Source organism: Leucopleurus acutus (assembly GCF_964270905.1).
Source record: "Leucopleurus acutus genome assembly, chromosome: 3".
Lineage (NCBI taxonomy): Eukaryota > Metazoa > Chordata > Mammalia > Artiodactyla > Delphinidae > Leucopleurus > Leucopleurus acutus.
The window spans coordinates 175,320,366-175,344,995 of NC_139145.1; the positions used below are offsets into that span (position 1 = coordinate 175,320,366).

General features: G+C 57.8%; 1 protein-coding gene across 1 annotated transcript in view; it reads left to right on the forward strand.

Moving 5' to 3' along the window:
- The window catches only part of LPCAT1 (lysophosphatidylcholine acyltransferase 1), a gene marked incomplete at both ends in the record, with an annotated part of 38,914 nt that overhangs the window by 11,868 nt on the left and 2,416 nt on the right, over window positions 1-24,630 (forward strand). Inside the window, 11 exons of the mRNA XM_082835421.1 lie at window positions 5,204-5,346; window positions 10,924-11,138; window positions 13,454-13,566; window positions 14,883-14,943; window positions 15,237-15,295; window positions 16,844-16,878; window positions 17,729-17,783; window positions 19,502-19,584; window positions 21,899-22,024; window positions 22,566-22,719; window positions 23,029-23,127. Coding sequence (XP_082691547.1) covers window positions 5,204-5,346; window positions 10,924-11,138; window positions 13,454-13,566; window positions 14,883-14,943; window positions 15,237-15,295; window positions 16,844-16,878; window positions 17,729-17,783; window positions 19,502-19,584; window positions 21,899-22,024; window positions 22,566-22,719; window positions 23,029-23,127 — 1,143 coding nt within the window. The remainder of the gene's footprint in view (window positions 1-5,203; window positions 5,347-10,923; window positions 11,139-13,453; window positions 13,567-14,882; window positions 14,944-15,236; window positions 15,296-16,843; window positions 16,879-17,728; window positions 17,784-19,501; window positions 19,585-21,898; window positions 22,025-22,565; window positions 22,720-23,028; window positions 23,128-24,630) is intronic.

Below are 24,630 nucleotides of genomic sequence, written 5' to 3' on the forward strand. Positions count from 1 at the left end.
GCGTCAGGGTCTCGCACGGCTGACCGGGGTCCCTCAGCAGGCGTGTGCTCGAGGGCACAGGCATCGCAGCCCCCTGGGGCCTGTCCTCCCTGGGCGAGGGCCTGGGTCTCTCTAGAGATCTTGTCTCTTAAGTAACGCATTATGTTTCCTCGTTGGTTGTGAAACATAAGGCACTTGGACCGACTTGCACGTGGGTGATGCCAACGGCCTTGGTGGCCTTGGCAGGGAGGAGGGGTGATTGCCGGGCTGGTCTGAGCCGGGCTTTGGAACCTCAGGTGCTGCACCTGGAGAGTTCTGGACCGGTGGATTCGATGAATTCAGTGGGAACTGGAGACTGTTTACATCCAAAGCGAAATTGTCACTTTCACAGGTCTTATCACAGGAAGTGTCAAAAATACAGCAAATGGTTTTGCTTGGGGCGGCGGTAGCAAAGCACCGCAGAGGGGCCGGCTCAGACCACAGGAATTCATTCCTCCCGTTCTCAGGGCTGGAAGCCGAGATCCCGTGTCACAGGGCTGGCTCCTCCTGAGGCCTCTCTCCCTGACGTGCAGACGGCCGTCTTCTCCGTGTCCTCCTGTGGTCCTCCCTCCATGCGTGTCTGTGTCCTGATCTCCTCTTCTTATGAGGACCCCGGTCACATGGGATTAGGGCCCACCTTAGTGACCTCATGTACCTTCATCACTTCTTTAAAGGACGGACCTCCAAGGACAGTCACATTTTGAGGTGCTGGGGGTTCGGATTCCAATACATGAATTTGGGGACACAGTTCAGCCCCTGACACCAAAGCAGAGGAAACGTAACGAGCCGGCCCCTCTCCCCACCTCAGCAGTCCCCCCTTACAGCCCCTCTGGGCCCACTGACACCCCCTCTTCTCCCACCAGTGATTTGCAAGCAGAGCCCAGACTTCGTCCTTTCACCAGTAGCAATCCCGTGGGTATCTGCCGCTCAAGGACAAAGCCGCTGGCAGCCGCTGTGCAGGCCACTGTCACCCCGGCTCCGGGGCGGGGGCGGTTCTTGGCTACAACCGGCCAGCCCACACCCCCTCCCCCACGCCCCCCCCCCCCCGCCCCGCGACACACACTCTGATCAGAGGGTCCCCGTCCAGCCTGTCGTCTTGGTTTTCTTCCTACAGTGTATTGGTGCATCTGTGTCTCCTGGCCTTCCTTTTGCCGACTGCGTGCTGGTCGTCCCTGTCTTCTGGAAGCTGGTGGCTTGACCCACAACTAGAGAGATCCCATTCCTGTCGGGCACGCCCAGCCCCGCCCACCTGCTGGTCTGCTTCCGGGCAGGACCCTCTGTCACGCACACGTGCCTGGTTCTGGACGCCTGTGCGAGCCCTTCGTGGACGCCCCCACGGACACGCCCCCTCCACCCCTTGGCTGTCCCGAGGGACAGTCTCACGGGACAGGCAGCGCGAAGCTTGACGTTGCCCCTAGGCCAGTGTCACGATCGGGAGATGGTTTCGTAGGGTCGTCCAAAGGCAACCAGGGAGGCTGGGGCGCGTGTGTGAGCGTGTATAAGTAGAGGTGTGGGTGAGGGTGTGCGTGGACGTGAGCGTGTGCCCTGAGGCGTGCGGGCGTGAGGCTCCCATCACGCGTGGCTCTTCCTGTGTGCGTTCCAGTGCGCCGTGTGCTTGGGGCCCTGGGTCCTTTGGGCAGGAAGCGGTGCCCTGGGCCCGGATGGATCACCGCCTGGACCCGCTCTGCTAGGGGCTCGTGCTGAAGTGTGCGGGGCGAGAGTGGGCAGTGCACCTTCAGGTCTGGGTTGAGCCGGCTGCCCGACGACACGGACGTGCAGAGGACACGCGTGTCTGCGTCTGTGCCTGTTAAACCCCTTTTCCATGGGACGGTTTCTCGTAGACAACTTCTAATGGCTTAATCCAAGTAGCTCAGCTGGGCACTCATTGCACGTCACCCTCAAGGGTTGTGTTACAAGCCCTCGTGTGGCCCTCGAGAAGGGTGACCATACAGTTGACCTGGCACTTTTGAGGGTGATGGGCCCCCGATGATGGCCCAAGGCTGAAGCTGTGGGCAACATCTCAGGAAACCGGTCCCCCCGCCCCTCGTGGGCTCCCGAGGGGACCCGCCTCCTCCAAGCAACTTCCATGGCCCCCGCGTGCTTCCTGCCCACCCCGCCCCCGGCAGGGCCGGGGCGGGTCCATGGCTCAGGCCGCGTTCCGTTGGTACCTGCCCATCTCGTCTGTGGGAGGCCTACCTGTTTGCTGAGGGTCGAGGCTGTGTGGTGACTCACACGTCCTTTCCGCACTGGCTGCAAAACTCAGACACCAGGACCGTCTCCCCGAGGCACACAGAGCGGGCACAGAGATGCATCCTCTGCGAGGCAAATGTGGTCGCGTCTTGTCCGCGGGGAGTGGCCGGCGAGCCAGCTTGCGGGGCGCCATCCGCTCGTCAACCAGCAATTTGAGCCGTGCACTTGCCCCGACTGCAGGGTCACCCCTTCACGCCTCGTCATCACCCCAGTTGGTCCAGACAGACTGGGGTGCTGCCTCCCCGGGGCCTCAGAAGCCATGGGGAAACTGGGTGCTCTTTCTGGAGCCCTGAGCTCTGTTGTTCTCTTCTGTTACCTGCCGTAGCAGCCGTCCTGGCCATGGAATGTGGCTGCACAGTCGGGGCGTGTCCGTGACCCGTGAGTGCTCTGAGCGTGCTGGCCCCGGAGCTCCTGTCCGGCGCTTTGCTGCCTGTCCATTCTGTCAATGGCACGGGCACCGGCTTTAGGGTCCATTTATGGGGACACACCGCACAGTATCCAGTGACTCAGCTGCCCTGCAACCTGGAGGAGCAGCGGCCACGGGTCATAGGACGAGCGGGTACGCGGGGCTCCCAGCACAGCCCCCGGAGCCGGAGCTCTGGGCCGTCGAGGTGACAGGCAGACCGAGAGGCAGCGCCCCGCCAGCGAGGAGGTGGGGTGTCTCCACCCTCCCTCTACAGCAAAGTTACAACAGCAAGGATGGAAGAGGATATGTTTTGAAATGAAGGAAAGGCTACATTTAAAACCTGTGGGATTGAATTAAAGTCCTTAGAGAAAGCTGCCTTCTCCATGTGAATTTGGGGGAAATAAGGTATTTCTGAAAATATGCTCCAGGCTCTTCCCTCTAGAAGTTAGAAAGAACATTAGGGTACACTCAGAGTGGAAGAGAGAGACCCCTGTAAGATACAAAATTATTGCGACTGAATAGGTCACAGCAGAGATAAGGAACAAATGCACAAGTGGTTCTGTAAACAGATTAGCGAAGGGGAGGGCTGTCTGTCAGCACGGCCCGAAGGGTCTCAGAAGCACAAACGCTATGAACGATGCCGTAGATCAGGGCAGGGTTGATGTAACTTCAGGGCAGCGGTTCGCACGATTATCCTGAAAATGCGCCATGGGGAGTCGGGTGGGAGGAGAAGCCTGCTGAGGACGCCCAGAGATTTCCTCCCTGACAGAAACACTGAAATAACTCCAGAAAATAGGAAATCTAGATAAACAATGAAAAGCATTGGAACAGCCATCAGGAAGCTCTGTAGGAATTCCTCCAACGAGGTGGGCTGGTGTCTGGCGTGGTGACCGCAGGACCCGAGGACGGCGGTGCGGGGGACGTGACCAGGCTCACCTTCCAGACGCGTGTTGGCAAACGAACCTGGCGAGGCCTTAAGAGGTGGCTTCCCAGCGCTAGAACCGAGGTTGTGACACCAGAGAAGCCGTGGCTGCCGTGGGTCACGTGGACAGGGTGACAGATGAGCACGTAATTATCCCGCAGGGAAGACTTGTGGTGACATTCACCCCGTTCACGCTGACCCCAAAACAAGACGCTTAGAAAACCCGGGGTGGGAGGCACGTTCCCGCCAGCACGTTCCTGCTCTGTCTGACCCCCTGGAGCAGACCCTCCCACCACCATTTAACAGGAAGCATTGTCACCAGCGGCGGCCACGACAGATCCGGGGTCACCGGCCCTGTTCCACCTTGTGCTGAAACCAGAGGTTCAGCCAGGGGACCCCAGCCCCTGAAGGCGGGGGGGAGAGGCCGTTCAAAGTTCACCATTGTCACAGCACATGGAGATCTGGACCCACACCGTGGGCGGCACAGGCCACACGTGGCCGTAGGGCACCTAGGATGTGGCGCGTGAATGAGATGTGCTGTGAGCACAGAACACACCGGATGCCCTGGACGTGATGAGGATAGTGTGAACTGGCCCGTCCACGCCTTGTGCTACGTACGTGCGGAAATGATGGTATTTTAGGCGTGTTGGGTTAAATAAACTGCACGTTGAATTAATTTCATCACCTTTGTGTTTTTAAACATGGCTGCTAGAAAATGTAAGACGGCACACGTGACCTGCGTTGTATTCCTGTCGGGCAGCGCTGGCCTTGAGGGAGACCCCAGAGAATCAGGGAACAGTCAGTGTGCAGGCCTGCAGGCGGCAGAGACGGGCGTGGCGGGTGGTGGTGAGCAGCTGGGACACTGTACCACGGACCTGGGTCTCTTCCCGTCCTTCCTGTCTCCTGTGCACCAAACCTACGTATTTCAAGTGTATTTTCTTGCAAATAATCAAAAACTCATATCTGTTGGTTGTAAGGCTCCGTGAGTTTTGTCTTGTCATCCCTCCACTCCCCTATTTTCTAATCGACCGCCTGAGATCAAGCTCATCACAAAACACGCTGTTCCTGAATGTCCCCCACCCCCAGTGTGGAGCCAGAACATCACTTTGCATGCAGAAGTGCTGGTACCTCAGTCACAGCTGCCCGTCCACCGTGTGTCCCCCTCGTGCGCAGGGCCTGCCCCCCCCATGGAGCCCTAGCCTGCTTTCCCCACGTCCACCGGACCAGGCCCGTGGCTCTGGACGCCCCCCTCCCTCCCCGCTGGGCCCCCATCCCGTCTGTGACTTCCTGGGGTTGGAGAGTCCCCGGGTCCCCGTCTTCCTTGTGGTCTGAGCCCAGTCCTGCCAGCTCTGCCTGTGGCCCCGTGAAAGCATCCTTGTGTGCAGGGGCTGCTGGGAGCGCTGAGGAGGGAGCTCGGGGGCAGGGCTGCCTGCGGGGGGTGCTGGGAGTGGGCGGAGCGCCGTCGGCCAGGACAGCACCCCGACCCCAGGCGTCCCCTCGGTGGCTGTAGGAGGGACTGGGCCGCAGCGTCCGCGGGAGGCGGGTGCCGGGGCGGCGCGAGGAGCCCGGAGGACAGCCCCGCGCGTGACCGTGCCCTGTCCCCGCAGGTGGCCGTCATGACGCTGACGCTCTTCCCCATCCGGCTGCTGGTCGCCGCCGTCATGATGCTGCTTGCCTGGCCCCTGGCGCTTGTGGCCTCGCTGGGACCCGCTGAGCAGGAGCCAGAGCAACCCCTGGCCTTGTGGCGGAGGTGAGTGCACGTCTGTGGGGGCCCCGGGGGGTGCCGCGGGCCCGCGCTCCCCCTGCCAGCATCCTGCCCTGAGGCTCCCTCCAGGGCCCCGCAAGCCGAGTGGCCGCCGTGTTGTGCCCTGAGCACAGGGGTCCCGCGCTTGCCTGTCCCCTGCCCTCGAGGCCGCATGTCAGCCTGCTGCCGCTGGTGTGGTCTCTGCTTCGTGTGGATGGACGTGTGAATCCACCTTAAGTGAAGATCCAACAGGAGCCTCACAAAAGGACATGAAACCACAGCATGTTCTTGTGTATTTAAATACCCAAAGCTGTCCCTTAACTCAAACTACATGCCGTTTCTAGTGAAGGAAAACGTTGAGCTATGGGAAGGATTTTGGTGAGTATTTCCAGGGTGTTAGAAGACACCGTTCCGGTCATAAAACCAGGTTGCTGGCCACCTCCTGTGTCTGCATCTCCGATCAATCCTGAGGGTCCTGGGACGGTTTATTCAGAACAGAAGTGTTCTTAGTTTAGCGCAGGGCCGGGGGTCGGCTGCAGCCTTTCTTTGTGAATGAGGTTTTATTGGGGTGCAGCCCTGCCCATTCATTTGTACACCATCCAGGGCTGCTGTCCTGGAGGGCAGGGGTCACTGTGGCCAAGCCCTAAACTACCTGCTGCCCGGCCCGCAAGGTTTATGGACCAGCTCAGGCCCCTCCTTTCTCTCCCAGTGTCTGAGCTGCTGGAATGCTGATGCCCCGAGAGGCTGTGGAAACGGGCGCCCATCCTGGACCTTGGTTCCCCGCTGCCCACGTGCCATGGTCAGAACAGCAGTTACATGCAGGGCAGAGACGGCCAGTTAAGGTTCAAGGGTTTTCTGAGCCTTTCATGAGCGTGGCGCCTGGGGACCCCTCACCCTCCTCGTGGTAACACTTCACGTCCTCAGACCATCCCCAGTTTCAAGTGAACCATGGTCTCTCCCCCTCCCTAGAAACCAGAAGGTAGACGTGGCTGTCTCCGTGGGTGTGCCCCCTGCACGGAGCCTGGCCTGAGGGACAGGAAAGTCTCTCCCAAATGAATGAATGAATGGGTCAGTGAATGAATGAATGAAAGAGTGAACGAGTACATAGACAGCTGGGTTTTCTAATCTCTTTGGAAATCATGCTTTACCTTGAGATTTGGGGTTTTTTTTTTAATGTTTTAACTGTAAAATATGAATTTGGTATCAAATATATAATCAAGCAAAATAAATCCAGACCAAATAGGAATCCGAATTTCAGTTTTCACTTGGTTGAGGACCCAGAGCTAGAAAGCAGAGATTTTGTAGTTTTTCACAAATTTCGAATGATTTGATCAAAAGCGTCTTAATTCCCTGTTCCCCCCGCTCTGTTCTGGGGCTGGGCTCCCCTGCCTCCCCGCTGTCCTCTCCCACGAAGGAGGAAACCTCGCACAACCTCGGCGTCTGTCTTTTCAAAACAGGTGACTCTGGGCTGTTTCCGTTTCCCTGTTTTGACTCCCTGTAGCTTTTCTTGTCTGCAGTAATGTACTTGGTCTCATCGGGTGATAAATGGGCCACAGCCAACTTTAGTTCCGACAGCCCGCTCGCTTCACAGAGGCACCGTGTGTGTGTGTGTGTGTGTGTGTGTGCGTGTGTGTGTGACGTGCACACCTGAGGTGCCCCGCGTGGGGAGATGTGGGGTTAGGGTTCCCGGGAGCTCTGGGTGCTCAGGTACGCGGAGCCTGACCATCGTCCTGAGTATATGTGTATATGGGCGTGTCTGTGTGTATACGTGTGTGTGTATATGCGTGTGAGTGTGTGCCTAAGTGTGTGTGCGCATATGTGTGTGTTTATATGTGCACTGGCATGTACCCCAGCTGCACATGCCGCCCACATTGAATTCCCACCCCCTGCAGCCCACGGGGTCTCCACACAGCAGTGTTTCTCGGGAACTCGGTGCACAGCCCTGGGCTCCATGGAAACAAGAACAAACACCCGGCCCCGAGCTCCTCAAAGGAAACACAGTGACAGAAGGTCCTGAGTTTGGGACACGGGGAGTTAGGAGGAAACAAGTTTAAAGTAACAGGACTCAGAGTAGAGGACGTCACGTCATCAGCTGCGGCGGTGGCACAGCTGTGCGGTTTTGAGCACAGTTTTGGTTTGATCAGGGAGGATTTTTGCTGAATATAAGTTAACGTCAGTCAGACCTTCCTAAAATAAAATCTTGGGTTTTCAACGAAAGGAGGAACGACACAATGTCGCATAAGTGTTGTAAAAACTATAGTATTTATCTTCTTACAGAACCCAACCAGGCAGGGCAGGAGACACTGCTGACCAGTCCTGCAGACCCTGGCCCTTGGCCGACTCAGGGTTCAGGAGGGTCAGCTCAGCCGTCACAACCGGGTACCACGGCGGGGTTCAGACAGCAGGATTCGTTTCTCACGGTTTTAGAGGCTGAAGTGGGAGGTCAGGGTCCGCAGCCACGGCTCGTGACGGGACCTCTGTCCACCTGCAGATGCCGCGTCCTCGCAGGCGAGACATCTTCCTCTCCTGTAAGGACACCGGGCCCCTGGATCAGAGTCCCACCCCGGGACCTCACTGGACCTTAGCTCCAGATACAGTCATGTTGGGGGTCAGGGCTTCAGCATAGGAATGTGGGGTGACATGAGTCGGTCCATCGCAGAGGATGCCCTTTCCTGAGTGCCCCGTGTGGGGACGTCCATCCCTGGGTCATCTCCATGACAACTCTGAGTAGCCACGTGTATGCTGGTGGCGTTTCTCACTTTCGTTGGAGTAACACGAGTTGGTGGTTACAGCAAAGTGGTGGGGAAGGGAGGGTGGCCGAGGGCAGGCCTGCAGTCCCTCCTCCCAGCGCCACGCAGACGCCCTCCGCACGTGTGTGTGGCTTTTCTGCCGTTGCCTCTGTCCCCCTGGGGAAGGAGCCATGAGCTCTGGGCCTGTCGGGGTCGGACCCCAACCCCGAGGGGCACTGGGCGGCCCCGCGGTGGGTGATGGTGGTGGGCAGCATCACCATGTGCTTCTCTCTCACACGGTTTTCCAAAGTCACCTGCACATCTGCCTGCTTTGTGAAGTCAAGTCTGAACTTTACTTCTTGTATTGTGTTTTCCATTTCACAGAATTTCCGATTTTATTTTTTCTGTTAACCAGGAGAATAATGAGCCCTGAGTGTAGCCTCAAAATTCTCCACCCCGAGTCCTGCGGCTGCTGCCTGGGATTCCTTCTCCTCCCAGAGGGTCCGGGGCCCTGGTCGCTGCGTGGCGTGTGTTTCTCTTCTGCTGCACTCTCAGGCATGATCTGCATTTCCTGGGCCTGTTTTCTTTGTCTTTGTTCCAAGATTTTCTGGAGTATTGGGTTCTCAGAAGGAAGATGTGCAGGAGGAACTCATTCACATCTTGTGTCTGGAAATGTCTTTATTCTCTCCTCTGTGTTGGTGGGTAGTTTGACTGGGTATAGAATTGCAGGTTTCACGTCACGCGTCCCCAGAGCTTTGGAGATGCGCTGCTGACACCTGCAGCTTTGATGCTAGAAACCCGTTTGTTCCTCTCTGGGAGGTTTTAAAGTCTTCTCTTTGTCGTTGGAAATTTGAAAAATTCTCAAAGGAAGTAACATGAGTCTGTTTCATAAAATTCATTCTGCTGAGCACCTTGCGATGGTGCTGGAGATCTGGGTCTTCCTTCAACTCTGAGAAACTGTTTTCTTTGTATCTTATAGTTCCGTCCTTTTCTTCTTCCTGCATGTTCTGGGAGGTCCCCCTCTCCGCGTTTTTGAGCCTCCTTAGGGACCCGGTATTTCTGCATGAGACTTTTGATTTCCGAGAGTATTTTCTTTTTCTTGTCCTCTGGACCTTTTCAGAGCATCCCTCTCTTCTGGCACTGTGATGTCCCGATGCGTGTGGATTTTTACACGTCTCTTCCGATGCCTGCCCTCGGGTCTCCTCAGGGTCATACTCCTCTTATCCATCATGTAGCTGGTTCTGCCCACACGTCCAAGTCTGAGGTGTCCACCTGTGTGATGAACGACAGATGGAGTCGGGGTGCAGGTCCCTGCCCTTGAGCATGTAGACCTGTCTCCTGATTCCCTTCCCCTGGAGAAGCTCTGGCATCTCCGGTGTCCCTGGTGCCCTTGCCTTGGGGACCGTGGTGCTGGCCCTGCACTGGGCAGTGGCCGGGGCTCTGCTCTGAGGCCGGTACCCACACCCATAGGCATCTCTTCCCCACAGGCAGCTTGGGGACAGAACTCCTCCAAGACCTTAGAGAATTATCAGATTTGGTTTTTCCTGTCCCAGTACATCACGGTCACTGTTTGGCCTTTGGGCCCGAGCGGTGGTGGGTGTGTCTCCGATGGAGGGGCTGAGATCTGACCCCCTTCTCACCAGCTCTCCTCCTGGACCCGCCTTCCTGGGACTGGCTGCGCTCCCACTGCAGCCTCCCCCGCAGTCTTGCTTCTCTCTCCTTGTGCATCAACTGACATCCATTGGCTTTTATTTTTGTAAATGACTTTATCGTGAAAAATAACATGCATGCAGAGAAGTGCAGTTAAAAATGTGCAGCAGAACAAGCGACTGGAAGTGCGTGCTTTGTAGTCACCTAGCTCTAGACGCAGCGCCCAGTGTGGCCCCCGCATTGCGTGGGCGACCGACTGTGCAGGACCTGCCCGTGGTCGGAGGAGGTCGTTTCCAGGTGGCTCCTTGCAGGCGCGGTGCCGCTTCAGAGACCTGCTCAGACCTGTCGGGGCTCATCCTGGGAATTCTCTTGCGAGGGTTGTTAAGCCCCTTGGGAAATCAATCCAATAAGGATTGAGGCTCCTGTGCTTCTGTGCAGTGACTTTTGCCCAATTTGATCGCCCACGTAGCACAGCAGCACAGCGAGACATGGGTCCTTCTCCCAAGGACTCGGTGCGTGGCCTGCAGTCACTCGCCTGCCAGGCCGTCACTCACCGTGGTTTCAGTGACGTGAAGTGATCTGGTTTGTAGTGTCAGAGATTCCCGTGAAAGGGAATGTGCAGGTTTAGATGCTTACGTTCTCATGTGTTTAAAACAGAATAAATAAGAAGCAAATTCAGTTAATCTAGCCTGATTTTTACTCTGTTTTCCAAGTTCATTGTCCATCTAATTTCATCCAGAAAAGGCTGCATCCCGGAGCCTGAGGCCCCCTGTGGGCGGCGAGGGTGAGGCTTACCCAGCACGTCTCTGCTCCTGCCCTCAGCTCTGCTGCCTCTCCACATTTCAGCGTGCATTTTAGGTGCTGAGGATGCTTTTCATTTAAAACTTATATCCTTAGGATCCTGAGAGATCACCCGACGTGTTTGTCTCTCGTTCTGTCCTGTGGGCCTCCCTTCTCCCATGCTGCTGTCCCCGTAACGGGGCTGAGACGGCTTCCGTTTTCCTGAGTGAACGGATGCGACAGCGTTCTGCTGCCCATGTGCAGTCGGAGGGAAGAAAGCACAGCCGCCTTCCCCTCCCTCCTCGGATGTTTCAGTGACAGTGGCGGCAGGTCTCCTGGGACTGGCACAGTCCCTGATGGGGTGTGGGCAATGGGGCTGCATCCCCCGCCAGGCCTGGGTCTGACAGCTGCACTTCTGTTGCAGGGTCGTGGACGTCCTGCTCAAGGCCATCATGCGCACCATGTGGTTTGCCGGCGGCTTCCACCGCGTGGCCGTGAAGGGGCGGCGGGCACTGCCCGCCGAGGCTGCCATCCTCACCCTGGCACCGCACTCCTCCTACTTCGATGCTATCCCCGTCACCATGACGATGTCCTCCATCGTGATGAAGGCGGAGAGCAGGGACATCCCGATATGGGGAAGTGAGTGAGCCCCCGTCCTGCTGGGAGTGAACCCCCAGTGCCGGCCAGTCCGGGTCACGGTGACAGCACAGCGACGCCCACACAGCTCATACCCACGTGAAATAGGCACCGGGCCTTGCATCCCTGTTTTCTTTTCTGTGATTTCTTCTGTGATATTGTTGTGATTTTCATTTTTTATTAACACGCAAGTGCCCTTGGCTATAAGGTGCTGAAGTGCTCCTTGAAGTTCTAACAAGAACATGTCACCCTCATCACACAGAAGCTCTAGAAGTTGGGGACAACTCAGTAACTGTCCCATTGAGTTAGTTTCTGTACCATAAATCCAGGTGTATGAGCGTCCTGAGACCTCGTAACCCGTCACCAAAGCTGAGGGCTTAAAATCACAGGAATTCGTCCTCTCCCAGCTCCGGGACCAGAAGCCTGCCATCAAGGTGCCCCAGGGCCCCGCTCCCTCCGGAGGCTCCAGGGGAGGCTCCTTCCTGCCCCTTCCATGCATTTACCCACCGCTTCAAATGTCTTGACCACAGAGCCGCCCGCGGCCTTTCAGCGAAGCGGGCATCGGGCCCTTGTTGTCCGGGCTCGGGGCTCGCGGGACAGAGACTGCGTTTCCCTTCTGTCCTCAGAAGCGTGCAGTTCTCAGGTGGGACTCGGGTGGGGTCCCCACGGACACGCGCAGTCGGGGACCCCTGCCATCCTGGGTCCAGAGAGCCCTCCGGGTTCTGCGCCTTGGGCCTCGCGTCCGTCCAGGAATTGGGAAAAGCCTCCTCATCCACTTTCTTCTCTTTGCCGTGTAGACAGAGTAGCTCTGACCGGTAAAACCCACCCCCGCCAGGTGAGCCGGCCTCCTTCCCCCTCGCCCCCTGGGAAGCGGCGCCGTGCTCGGCCAGGACGGTCGCTGGGCTCACCTGTTTCCCTGCACCCCATCCTTCTGGGTGATTCCACCGAACCTCCCTTTCCTTCTCATGGTCATTTTTTAGCAGCATCAGGAGTAATTGGTGCGGAAGGAGAAAAGAGTTCCAATTTGGTGAAGAAGCAAAATGTTTCAAGACATGGGAAAAACTATCACTGAGATCCACTTAGATTTTGTGAGCGCCATGGACCCAACTAGATAGGATTTTATTCTTTTTTAAAATGGTTTTTCTTTGCTTTTCGGAAGACCGCCAAGACGTAAGTCATGAAATATTACTCTTTACAAGTAACAGAAATGCTCAGAAAAGAAGCTCAGAGCTCATCTTGGTACCAGCGAGGTGTGGCCCTGGGGCAGAGCAGGTGGGGACGTGGCCTCACCGGCCCAGGAGGGTGACCGACCGCCACGGCCTCTGCCTGTCATCAGTGCAAAGTTTTCTAAGAAGTATCTTCCCGCCTTTACGTCCTCGTTCGAGAGGACCAGTGGGCTGGGTATCGCCATCAGCTTCGGTCAGGGAGCCCTGACCTCACACGCGTGCTGGGGGCCGTGTGTGTGGTGCCGTAATGGGTCTGTGTGAGTGTCCTGGGGCAGCCGTGACAAAGCAGCACAGACCACAGAGCTCAGAACTGCAGAAATGTATATTCTCTCCCTGTTCCGGGGGCCAGAGGTCCAAAATCAAGGTGTCGGCAGGTTGGTCCCAAGGGAGAGTCCATCCCAGGCCGCCCTCCGGTCTCCAGTGGCCCCGGCTCTCCTGGGCCTCCCCCGGCCATGGCCACATCACCCCGTCCTTGCCTCTGTCATCACGTGGCGATCTCTCCCTCTCTCCTCCTTACGGGGACACCAGTCACTGATCAGGGCCCACCCCAGTGCAGTGTGACCTCATCTGAACTTGACGGCATCTGCAGAGCCCCTGTTTCCGAACGAAGTCAGTCCCAGGCACCTGGGCTAGGACGTCAGCCTGTCTCTCTGAGGGACACAGTTCAGCCCGCAGCGAGGCTGGTGGGGTCCGAGCCACGTGCCCCAGGCCCTTCTGGCTCTGGGGCCTCCCCACTCCCCCCCACAGCCCCCCACCAGTGACACGGGTGACCAAAGGCTCTCCACTCCCCATGGGGTCAGCCCCGTCTGTCTCTTTCTCCTGATTTGTCACCTGAGGACGCTTGGAGTTGTTACTGTGGGCCCCGCAGTTTGCAGGGCTTCTGGCCATCCTCTAAGTCCACTGAAGTCTCAGTGCCCCCCCCACCTCGATTCCTTGGTCCGCGCTGGCTGGCTGCCTGCCTGCCCGCGCCACGGCACAGCCGTCGGGGCACCTCGGGGGGGCTCACCTCTCACCGGGCGCCTCTGGGGGCTCACCTCTCACCGGGCGCTGTGAGCAGCACCGCAACACAAGCACCGCCCCCCTCTCTTTCAGCTCTGATAAAGTACATCCGGCCGGTGTTCGTGTCCCGGATGGACCAGGATTCGCGCAGGAAGACGGTGGAAGTGATCAAGAGGAGGGCGCAGTCCAGCGGGAAGTGGCCGCAGGTGTGCCGCGCTGCTTGCGTCCTCAGCAGTTCTTCCTAGAGGCGACCTTAGGGATTGGAGGGGAAAGGGAAGCACGAGGGCCAGAGCTTGCTTTCCCCGGAGGCTGGGTTCCTTGCGTTGCGTTTTATTTTCGAGGAGTGCAAATCCAAGAATGTGCCGACTATCAGGTAGTTTGGGTTCTGGCGTTTTAAAAATAAAAGAAATAGGGGGAAATGATTCTCATGCATCTCAAGTTCCCGAATCGCCTTTTAAGTTCTGTGTCGGAAAGAGCCAGCTGCCCTGACCCTGGGGTCAGCATGGTCTCATGTCTGAATACTGCCTTAGGCTGCAAGGTGTACCCCATTGCTTCTAAGAGTTCCGGGCTTGTCTGTCTGGCGTGCGTCTGGTTCCCTCGGGGCATCGGGAAGGCTGCCCCGGGCCGGGGAGCAGGGGCCTCGGCCAGTGTTAGCTGTGGGTGCGTTTGACCTACGCTGTGTATGTGTAGTTTTTCTTCTCACTCGAGCCGACCTTGAGAAGCTGGAGGTCCCACAGGACTCTGGGTTCTGGCCGCTCAGAAGACATTGAAGGCCTTGCTGTGGCACCCATGCCCGAGGACGGGCAGCCCTTTGGGGGCTGTGCTTCCGGGGCCTCCAGCTGCCATCCACACAAGGACAGGTTGAGCCCCTCCGCCATTCAGCTCACCTGCCTGACCCGCAGGCGTGCTGGGGTCGGTCCCACGCTGACTCGGTGCCCCTTGGAGATGACCTTTCTCTGGGGCTCAGGATTGAAAGCAGCCTCACGGGCTGTATTTTCCACCACGCAGGGGAAAGTTAGCTTACGTTATGTTGCTGGAAGTCAGTAGGAGTTGGAGTGACTGGAGGTCCTGGTGAGGAAGGCGTTACTCCGCCGCTGATGCTGTGGGTGTTCGCGCCGCTGGCCCGGCCCCAGCCTCTCCCCGACCCCACCCCAGGCCCCATACTCAGCCACGGGCTCTCCATCCCTGCACCTTCGTCCTGCCTTGTGCTCGTGGCTGCCGGCTCCAGGCAGGGGGATCTCGTCCGCACAGCAGCTGCAGGTGGGCGCTAAGGCACCTGTTCACATATCCCACCGCCCAAGGAGGCACGCGCTGTTCGCGTACCTGCGTTGCTTCCAGGTTTTAGTCAAACCAGCAGTTAGAAGGGAAATTACTGAAGCCTTCTATATGCATCTTAACTTTTTCAACTGAATATAATTAAAGTACCTAAGTCACATCAGGACTGGAGGAAATAGGTTGTGAAATTGGCCCCTGTGAACTCGGAACTGTCCCTTTGATGCTGATTTTGTTTTTCCATTTCAAGATAATGATTTTCCCAGAAGGCACTTGTACCAACAGGACCTGCCTAATTACCTTCAAGCCTGGTAAGTAGTTTTCTTAATTATTTCTTTTCTGCCTTGAGAAGGTGGGGGAGACCCTCACTCCCACCAAAGCACCTCAGGCAGGAGATGCCCTTGTGCCTGTTTCCTGTGACCCTGGGGTTTTCTCTGAGTGTCCACGGCTGGCACAGATGTTGAGGAAACCTGCCCAGCACTGAATGACCGCTGACCGGGAAGGCCTGTCAGAGAAGCCCACTTGGTTCTGAGACCCACACGGGAAGTATGGGCAGGGGACTTGCTGCCATGGAGATAAGAGGTGTCCCTTTCTCCCTCTGCAGGTGCGTTTATCCCAGGAGTTCCCGTCCAGCCGGTGGTTTTGCGGTACCCAAACAAACTGGTGAGTGTGTTTCCCTGGCACGAATGTCCAGTGAATTTCCTGGGCCTGAGAATTGCCCGGTGTCTCAGGACATTGTCTCCATCTACCCTGGCACTCTGCCACACTCCCCAGCACTAGCTCACAAGTCCCGCTTTCATGGATCGCAAAGCCCTGGCCCTTCCTTGAGCCTGACGTGTAGGTGTGAGACCCCCGGGTCCTCAGGGGCTCTTGCCTCCCAGCTCGCACTCTGGGACACTTTAAAACTGAGAATATTTAATTCCCAGAGGCTGGCAGCAGGAGGGAAAGAGGCTAAGAGCCTCCGTGGTCCCTCTGCCAGGTGCAGAAAGGTGATCTGGACGGGCCCCAGCTCAGCTCGCAGGGTGGGGGGCCCGGACGAGGTTCTGGTGCCTGTGGGCACTCCTCCTGGGCCGCCCTGCCTGTAACCCCCGTGTGACATCTGTGGGCACCAGGGGCTTTCAGCCCTCCCTCTTCCGGGCCAGGGCCCTGGGGTCCAAGGTCAGTGCACTGACCGTGTGCCCATGGCTGTGGACAGGCCCAGTGTGTGAGCGCCAGTCAGAAGTGGCAGCCGCACAGGCCGGCAGACACAGCTGTTCCTACAGCTCTGAAGAGGTGCGTTCGCTAGCCAGCTTCTGAGAATGAGAATCTGTCACCAGTGTGCAGGATTCTAGATTTTCCCCTTTTTAAGTTTGTTGCATCCGCGTATTGGAAGCACGGCGCTGGGCTCTTCGGGGAACGGTGACCCCCGCCTTGCACTCACAGTCTGTGTCACGTGCTCTTCGGCTGGCTAAGGTTTGAGCACAGACCTGCGTGGAGGGGGCTGGGCTGGGGACTGCGTGTGGGACGCCCCGTGGCAGGTGGGTTTCCAGGAGCCATAAGGGTGCGGGTGGGTGTCAGGCCTGCGAGAGAAGGAAGCCCTGGTGGGTGACCGGTGTCAGGACAGAAGCAGCACATGTGTCACCACGGTCCTCACCAAGGTGGCTGAGGATGGAGGGCATCTGAAATGTCCCCATGGGACCCCGGGCAGGCACGGGGTGGGGGAGATGCGGCCCTGTGGCTTTGTTCCGTGCTCCCTGCCCCCGTCCGGGGCTGACCGTCGGGGGCGCGTCTCCGACCGAGAGTCCAGGCGGGGACCCTGGGGGCTCAAGTGGGTGTGGAGCTGGAACGGGGCTGCCAACAGCTTCACCTGGCTAGGTGGTGGTGATGGGCAGGGCGGGGCCTGCAGAGCACAGAGCAGGTCCGGGTGTGGACTGAAGTTGCCCCGGGCGCCCGGAGAAGGCGGAGGCAGAAGGGGGGCAGGACGGGGTCTTGGGCAGATGCTGGGATGGGTGACCCCGGGGCCGTGGGAGGAGAGGTGAGCGAGTCTGGGGGGACCTGCGGTGGTGGGCTCCCCCTTCTCCCCTGCCCCAGAGAGGATGTGGCTGGTAAGGAAGACAGCGCATCTGGGGTCCCAGGCGAGGGCGGGGCGAGGCCGGCATGCCCGCGGGCGAGGAAGAGGGGCGCGGCGCCCAGGGCTTCCTTCCTGACTCATCGCTCCTTTCCTGCCCCCAGGACACCATCACCTGGACGTGGCAAGGCCCCGGAGCGTAAGTCAGACCCCGCCCTGTCTTGTTTGTCCTGTCCTCCCAGGAGAGCAGGCCCGCTCCAGTGACCGCCGTGCTGCGTACTTTAGCAAAGGCAGAAACGGAGCGCAGGGCCACTGCTGCTGGGCGGCAGTTCGGTTCGGCCCAGGGAGGCTAGCTGCACGAGGCTGCCCTTCTTCCCACTCCTGGATTCCAGGGCCCTGGCGGGAACGTAACTGAGAACTTCTCTTCCCGCCTGTGTCTGTCAGCTCGGCGATCAGCTGCACGTGGTCGGCCCGGAGAGGAGAGGGGAGCGTGGGGCCTCCTCCCGCGCGGCCGCTGGGGGCGTACGGGGGTGCAGGCGCCGGCATGTGGGCTGGCGTTCGGAGGCGGAGGGCCGGGTGGTGAGGCCACGCAGAGCCCTCCGAGGCCCCTGGCGCATCGGGGCGGGGGGAGGGGGCAGTGCTGAGGCTGGAGGGCGGAGTGGGCGGAAGCTGGGGAGTGTCTGGGAAGGGGATCCTTCAGGGTCCCGGTGGCCTGGGCATGGGGATGGCATGATGTAGGGCCTGGGACAGCCAGGAGGGGCCGGGGTCAGGTAGAGGAGCCCTCCTGAGCCGGAGGTCAGACAGAGCACAGCCAGGCGGGTGTGCGTGTGTTTAATAAGCTCAGTGGAGGCTTCTGTTTAATCAAAGTAGCCTTGTCACTCAGCGGTGTGTTTAAGGTTCAGGTTTAGGCTGAGGAAGGCTCCGCATCCCCTCGGGAAGGAGCATTGCCTGCTCGGTGGTGCTCTCTGCGGGGGAGCGGGGTCTGGAGACTTTAACTAAAAGGAATTGAGAAGCTTTTAACCAGTGCTGTAAATCCGTTCATTTTTAAGGTTGAAAATCCTGTGGCTCACGTTGTGTCAGTTTCACAACCAAGTGGAAATTGAGGTTTGTATAGATACAGTGTTACACAGTGTTGTGTGGGAGTTTATACAGATGCCATGTTATACAATGTTATTCTGTCGGTATTGTTATAATGTTACATTGTGGTCTCTATAGATACAGCGTTACACAGTGTCATTTTGATGTCTCTATACATATAATGTTATATGGATACAATGATATATAGGGGTCTCTGTAGATATAGTATTATACAACGGCATGTTGGTATCTGGACAGATCCAAAGTTATATGTCATCTGTCTTGCTTTGAACATTTTCCATTTCGAATGGCTCCTCAAAGGTGCTTCCCAGGGGGTTTGCATCAACTTTGTGTCTCTTGCGTGACTGTTTATCCATTCAGATAGGATTTTAAAAAGCAACAGGAAGCTAAGCCCGTCATTCTTTTATTACGGTTAGCATAGCTAACCGTAAGATCGGCATACCTGCAATTACTGATTCTTTTGGCTTCTACTTTTGCCCAGTACTGACACTGCTGATATCGAACTGCTAAACTTATCATACTGTTATCCTGTTGAATACTTGGTCAGACCAGGTAGACTGCCTCCCAGCATTCAGCCCATTTCCAAAGTCACAATACCTGTCCTCTCTACTCAGATAAGTGTGGTCACATTCCTGCAGCCTGTAAACTTAATTGAGTGGATGAGGAATAGAGTTTATTTTCTTCAAAGGGGAGTTAACCTGCTACTCCTACACCTGAACGTGAGAGATGAGTCTTACACAACTTAAAGCATTTCATTGGCTACCTTCTGATAAATACTGCAGAGTAATACTGAATTTACAAATGAGCCCGGCTTTCAGCCAGGTTTTTCACTTCAGTAGAACATAAGCCGCTTAATTATAAAGGACTGGGCTGGAAGGGCCGTGGCCCGGGTCCGAGGGTGGCTGGCCTGCAACCCACGGTATTTTATGTGGCTCGTTTGCTGGTGGCCGAGAGGCAGCAGCGGGGTGAGACTCCAAGGAAGATGCTATTTCAGACTGGTTTCTAATTTGAAGAGTTGGAAAGAAACTGTATGGCTTTGTGAAATCACTCTAAATTCTTTGCGTCACTCCTACAAGACGCCAGTGCTGATATGAGGAACTGTTGCAACTTACAAAGTTTTTAAAAAGGTAGCAGTAAGCGAGAGACTAGCATTATACGATGAGAATTGATAGGACTTGGGGATGTTCCTGTACTCTTGAATGTCCATACTAAAGGAAAGGGCTCAGTGATGGTCATTTTCCTTTTCTACAATGGGGGGTCGGCACAGGCTGTGAGACGTACTTATTTAAAACACGCAGAGACACACGTTCCTGGGACAGTTTATTATATTCTGCAAATGCAGTAGTTGTCCAAAAGCTAATAATAGTCTTTCAAGTGGAAATAATTTGTCGTGTTACCCACAACACAAAACTGAGACTTTAGAAGCGGAAGCACACCTGCGATTCTTTCGATTCCAAAGACTAAGCCCCTGTGTGAAGTCGTAAGCACGACTCACTGGCTTCTGTGTCGGAGGAGTGGTGCTCCTGCTGCGGAAAGGTGGGTTGTGAGTTTACACACGGGTGCGTGCATGGGCAGCAGTGACAACTCCAGAGACGATGCCGGTGGAGGGCGCTCTGACAGAGATCTTGATTTGTCCGGGAGCAGGTTGTCATCGTGGTGGTGGGGGGTGGGGTGAGGGCAGTGTCTCGTGCTCGTGCAGGTAACCGGCGTCTCTGTGTGCACAGTTCCTTCCCGTGTACACCCCGTCGGAGGAGGAGAAGCAGGACCCCGCTCTGTACGCCAGCAACGTGCGGCACGTGATGGCAGAGTGAGTGCGCGCCCCTTCCGTGCGGGGAAGCCCCGGTGCCCTTGGCCACCCTGAGCATTTGCTACCCAGTGTCCTTGTGCGCCAGTGCCGTGGCCTCGCTGTAAAGCCAGTCAGCGGCGTCGGGGAGGCGGCTGGAGCCAGCCTAGGCTGGGCATCGGCCAGCGTGTGCTTGGCTGCGTGCATTGTCTCCTGATCCTGTTGGAGGACGTTTCTGCTTGTTCAACATTTGGAAGATGGTTCATTGCCACTTAATTCTGCACATTGCAAACGTCCCCGTTAGCCAGCAGTCCCCACGGGGGCTGCGTCCGTGTGCGTCCCTTGGAGACAGGCAGCAGGGCCTGGGCTGGTGCGTCCTCGACACGTGCCATCTACCCAGACAGCGTTACTAAGGTTCTACCTCCGTCCCGCCGAGCTAAGTGTGGTATCTGTGCACTTAATCTCGCGCTGCTCGTACCACAGTGTGTGTGTAGCTAGGAATATTCTCACCTCCTACTTCCCTGCAGTTCCCGCTTGTTTCAGGCCCTGGCAGCCTCAGCGCAGACCCCAGGTGCCTTCGCCCTTCCTCTCAGTCCCAGCCCCTCCCTCCCCTCCTCTCTTCTCCGGGGCAGGGGCTGCCTCTGAGTTCGGCCACTGCGGTGCCTGGAGGGGTGCTCGGACGGCATCACCTGTGGGGAGGTGCACACAGCTGCCTGGTGCGACTTAGTTTCTAAGGGAAAGTCCATCTCCTCACGACGGATGCGTCGTCCCCGCTTTAGTGCGTTTTGTGAGACACGCTGAGCAAAGTCATGCGTTTAACCTCGGCACACGTGAATTGAACTCAGCCAGGCGTTCAGTCCGCCCAGGCGCCCTCAGAGGGTTAGGCGCCGGCAGTGGAGTCCAGCCAGACGCGCCCGCTCCCCTCAGGCCCCCCTTCTCCGAATCCCACATGCGGACACAGAGCTGCCGGGATGCGGGAGATTCTCAGCTCCCAGTGTTTGGGAAGTCAGGGCAGTGAGTGACACCCTTGATCAACCTCTAGATAAGAAAATAATACCCACAGAGTCGCAGGCCTGACAGGTTAGGTGTAATTTTTTGTTGTTGTTCGTGTTCAGACAAATTAACTACTAAATATTTTAAATATGTATCCTAAAGAAACTTTCATGGCGTCCTATCATCTGTGTTAACAGAGACACGTCATGTTCAGTGAAAAAGGGCAGAAACCCATCGGGTCTCCCCTTGCCTCAGCCAGAACCACGGGCGTGGGCCATTACCTCCCTGGTCTTTAGTCACGCCGGGGCTGCACCTGGGAAGGGCCGGGGTCCCGACAGCTTTGCAGGCGGCCGTGAGCCAGCCCCGTCCCCATTCCTGTGGATAGCCCGGGAGCTCCTGGGGCACTTCTGGCGTCTGTCCCCACGCGGCCAGGCCTACGTGCTCCTAAGGGGAGCTTAGCAGCCTCGGAAGGAAGCCTTCAGAGCCGCTGTTTCCTTATTACCTGACGCACACAGCGTTGCCATGGCAGCAAGGAGCTATAGCGGTGCCCCTACCCGCCAGGGGCTGGTTCCAGGACCCCCGGAGACCAAAACCCAAGGATGCTCGAGTCCCTCCTGTGAGACAGTCTAGTGCAGCCGCCCCCCGTGTCCTTGGATGTGGAACCGCGGATCCGGAGGGCCGACTGTCCCATCGAAATGAGTAAACGCCCTTTCAGTGACGGAGGCGGGCGTGGGGGGCAGTTTCCTGTATGTGGTAAATTTCCTCCCATGAACGCGCTTTCCATGTTAGTCAGGAGAAGGCCATTTTTCTTGAAATCTGACGCCGCTCTTGGAATGACTGGGTTCTGACTCTCCCTCTCACTTCAGGGTGGTACCAGCACAGATAGCAGCGGCCCCTGCTGCCCGCAAAGATGACTTGAGCTGAACTGAGCACCACTGCGGGCAGCGTCGTCCTCTTTAAGGCGCTAGATGCGTGCTAGTTCCCTAGTGGGCGGGAACCACAGCGATACGAGGCTAACCACGAAGCTGGGGCGGCCCCAGGTTCCACGTAATTGAGCTTTGGGGTCAGCTCTTCGGCCTTTATGTTTAGCTGAACGTGTCTTTATTCAATTTATTGATTTGTTTGTTTCTATTTTGGCCACACCTCGAGGCATGTAGGGCTGTTCCCCGACCAGGAATGGAACCCGGGCCGCTGCAGTGAAAGTGGCAAATCCTAACCACTAGGCCACCAGGGGACCCCCTGAACGTGGCCTTTAAACATCACCTTCCCGCCCACCTCAGCGTCCAGCGCGCTCGCTCTGCTGCCCCGAGGGGCCGACTGATGGCAGTGCCCTTCTCTCCCGCAGGGCCCTGGGCGTCTCCGTAACTGACTACACGTTTGAGGACTGCCAGCTGGCCCTGGCGGAAGGCCAGCTTCGTCTCCCCGCGGACACGTGCCTTCTCGAGTTTGCCAGGCTGGTGAGGGGCCTGGGGTGAGTTCCCTGCTGCTTCCTCTCGAGCACCCAGTTGGAGGCAGTGCTCCTGTGGGCGCCTGTGACGCCCACCAGGCCGCCGCAGGGTCTCCGCCTGGGCACTTGGTGACCGAGCTGGAGGTCACGGGTGGCGGGCGATCGAGATAATTAATGGTGCTTTTTCTGAGGTTTGGGCTGTTTTTCTTTTCTCTTTTTTTCAAATTCCACACAGAAGTAAGTGTCTTAAACCCTGAATGGTCGGCCCTGGCTGTCTCTTTAGGGACGCGCCCCACCCGCCACCACCGTCCGCCATCCCCTGAGGACCTGCCCAAGGGTGGGGCCCGCACACCCACAGGGGTGTCAGTGCTCGTGCGGACGCTCACACAGGGCACACTCGTGCCTTCAGGCTCCTGGAAGAGCCTCTCTTCTCGAGGACTGACTGCTGCTTGGTCTATGAATCGTTTTAATGTTTTGTTGGGTCTTAATACATAACTGTAAATCTGCCATTTTCAGCATTTTGTAATTTTATTGAAAAATAATGTTCCCCTCATTTTTTGTTTAGGCTAAAACCAGAAAAACTCGAACGCGATCTGGACCGACATGCAGAAAGCGCGAGGATGAAGCAGGGCGGAAGCTTGACGCTGCCCAAGTTCGCGGCGCAGCTGGAGGTCCCCGAGTCCCGGGCGCTGGAGGACCTGTTTGCCCTGTTTGATGAGGTATGGCCTTGTTGGGGGGGCTCGGGGGCAGCTGTTTCCCTTGTGATAGAAATGTTCTTCAGACAATTTTGGAAGCAGAGAAGGGGAGACCAGCCCTTGTTGCCCATCCTGCCAGCCACCCAGTCTCTGGGGGTATTTTCTCCCCAAAAGATGCTGTCAGATGCACATAGAAATTTGGCTTTAGATCAACGTTTGCTGATAAACACGCCTGTAGTTGGGGCTTTTCTAAGCGGGTTGCCAAAAGGCCTGTGACGTCACACCCATGCTCGGGAGGGGGCAGGGCCGTCTCCTGAAAGCGTCTCTTCCCAGAGAGGCGGCGGGGAGATGGACATGCGGGAGTACGTGGTCGCCTTGTCTGTCGTCTGCCGGCCGTCGCAGACCCTGGACACCATCCGGCTGGCGTTCAAGGTAAGTGTGGCGTTTACGCGACCTGTAAGTTGTGGGGTCGGTGAGACCTGGGTCACGTGAGGCCTGTGAGACCTTTTATAGCCCCTTATGACTTTGGTAAACTTGCCGTCTGCCTGCTCTTCTCACATAGCCGTTGTTTGTAAAGAGGCCGGCAAACCTCCTCTACTTTATTTCTCCCTGGAATTTAAAGAGCCCTCACTCGTAAGAAGAGTGTGGGGAAGGGTCTTCCTGAGTCCTGGACGCCTGAGCGGGACCAATGGGTTCTGTCTCCCAACACGGCCTCCCCATCAGCGTGTTGACCAGAGGAAGGCAGGGCTTTGGGACTGAGGAGCCGCCTGCCCCGGCGTAGCCCAGAGCCAGGCCGTTCACCATGGGTGCAGTGAGTCTGGGGAAGGCCCATTATGGGGTCCCGGCCCGCCCGCAGATCCACCTGGCTGCCCTCAAGCATGGCCTCACCTGGTCAGTCCCCTAGGGTGGAGCTGGGCTCGCTTTGCCACCTAGAGACATTCTGTCTGTGTCTCACAGGTGCAACTCACATTAGCCAGACTCACGAAAACATGATGTATAGGTCAGGAAGCCGCGGTCACTCACTGCCGGGAGAACCCCTTCTCTCCCTCCTGACCCTAGCAGACCCTCTCCATGGCAGACTGGGAGAGTCCCCCACGGTGCAGGGCGGCTTCTGCGGGCCAGGCCTCGGGGGCTAATCAGACGGCGGCGGTCCTTGGTAGCGCCCTGTCTCGGAAAGCCTGTCCCCTCCTCTGGCCTTGGCGGGCACCTCCCAGGGTTGCCCTTGGGCTCATCGCCCCCGTGCCGGTGCTGCCTCGGCCACGCCCATCTGGTGGCCCTGCAGCAGCTTCTCTGACAGCTCGCGGTGGACTCTGCTGCCACGACAGTGGCTGGCAGGGAGGTGGCCAGCTTGTTGCGCAGTGAAACAGCTGAGCGTACGCATGAGCACCTTGTAGCAGCGCTACCAGGCCCCGCCGGAGGGCAGGTGCGAGGGCTGCGGGGAGGACGGCACCGCCTGTGCCGCCTTGTGGGTCCCGGCACTGCTCCACGGCGACCTCCCCTGCGGTGACCACCCCTCACGGGCCCCCCAGGAAGGCAGAGGGCCCTGCGCCCGGGCATCCCCACGGCGGGGCCGGTGTGTCCTGCTCATGTGGACATCCCGCCGCGGGAAGCCCACCTCTAGGCGGGAGGGCAGAGTGAATGCTCCAAGAAGTTCCGGGGGTTGGGGAGCAGATTGGTCAGGGGGACCCCGGCGTGGGGAGGAGAGCCCACAGACAGCGCAGTGGTGACGGCCCCCAGCTCTCCTGCAGCCCCTGGTCAGGCTGGTAGGGGGGCGGGGGCAGGGGCCGCTCCTCCCAAACTAGGGCAGCAGGAGGAGGACGTCAGGAATTCACGGCGCAGGAGGGAATGCAGTCGTGTGCTGGTCTCAGCCCGTCGGTAGCCAGGCTTGCGGCTGGACCGGCCCCTGGGGCTCTCAGGGTGACTGCAGTGCGCCCT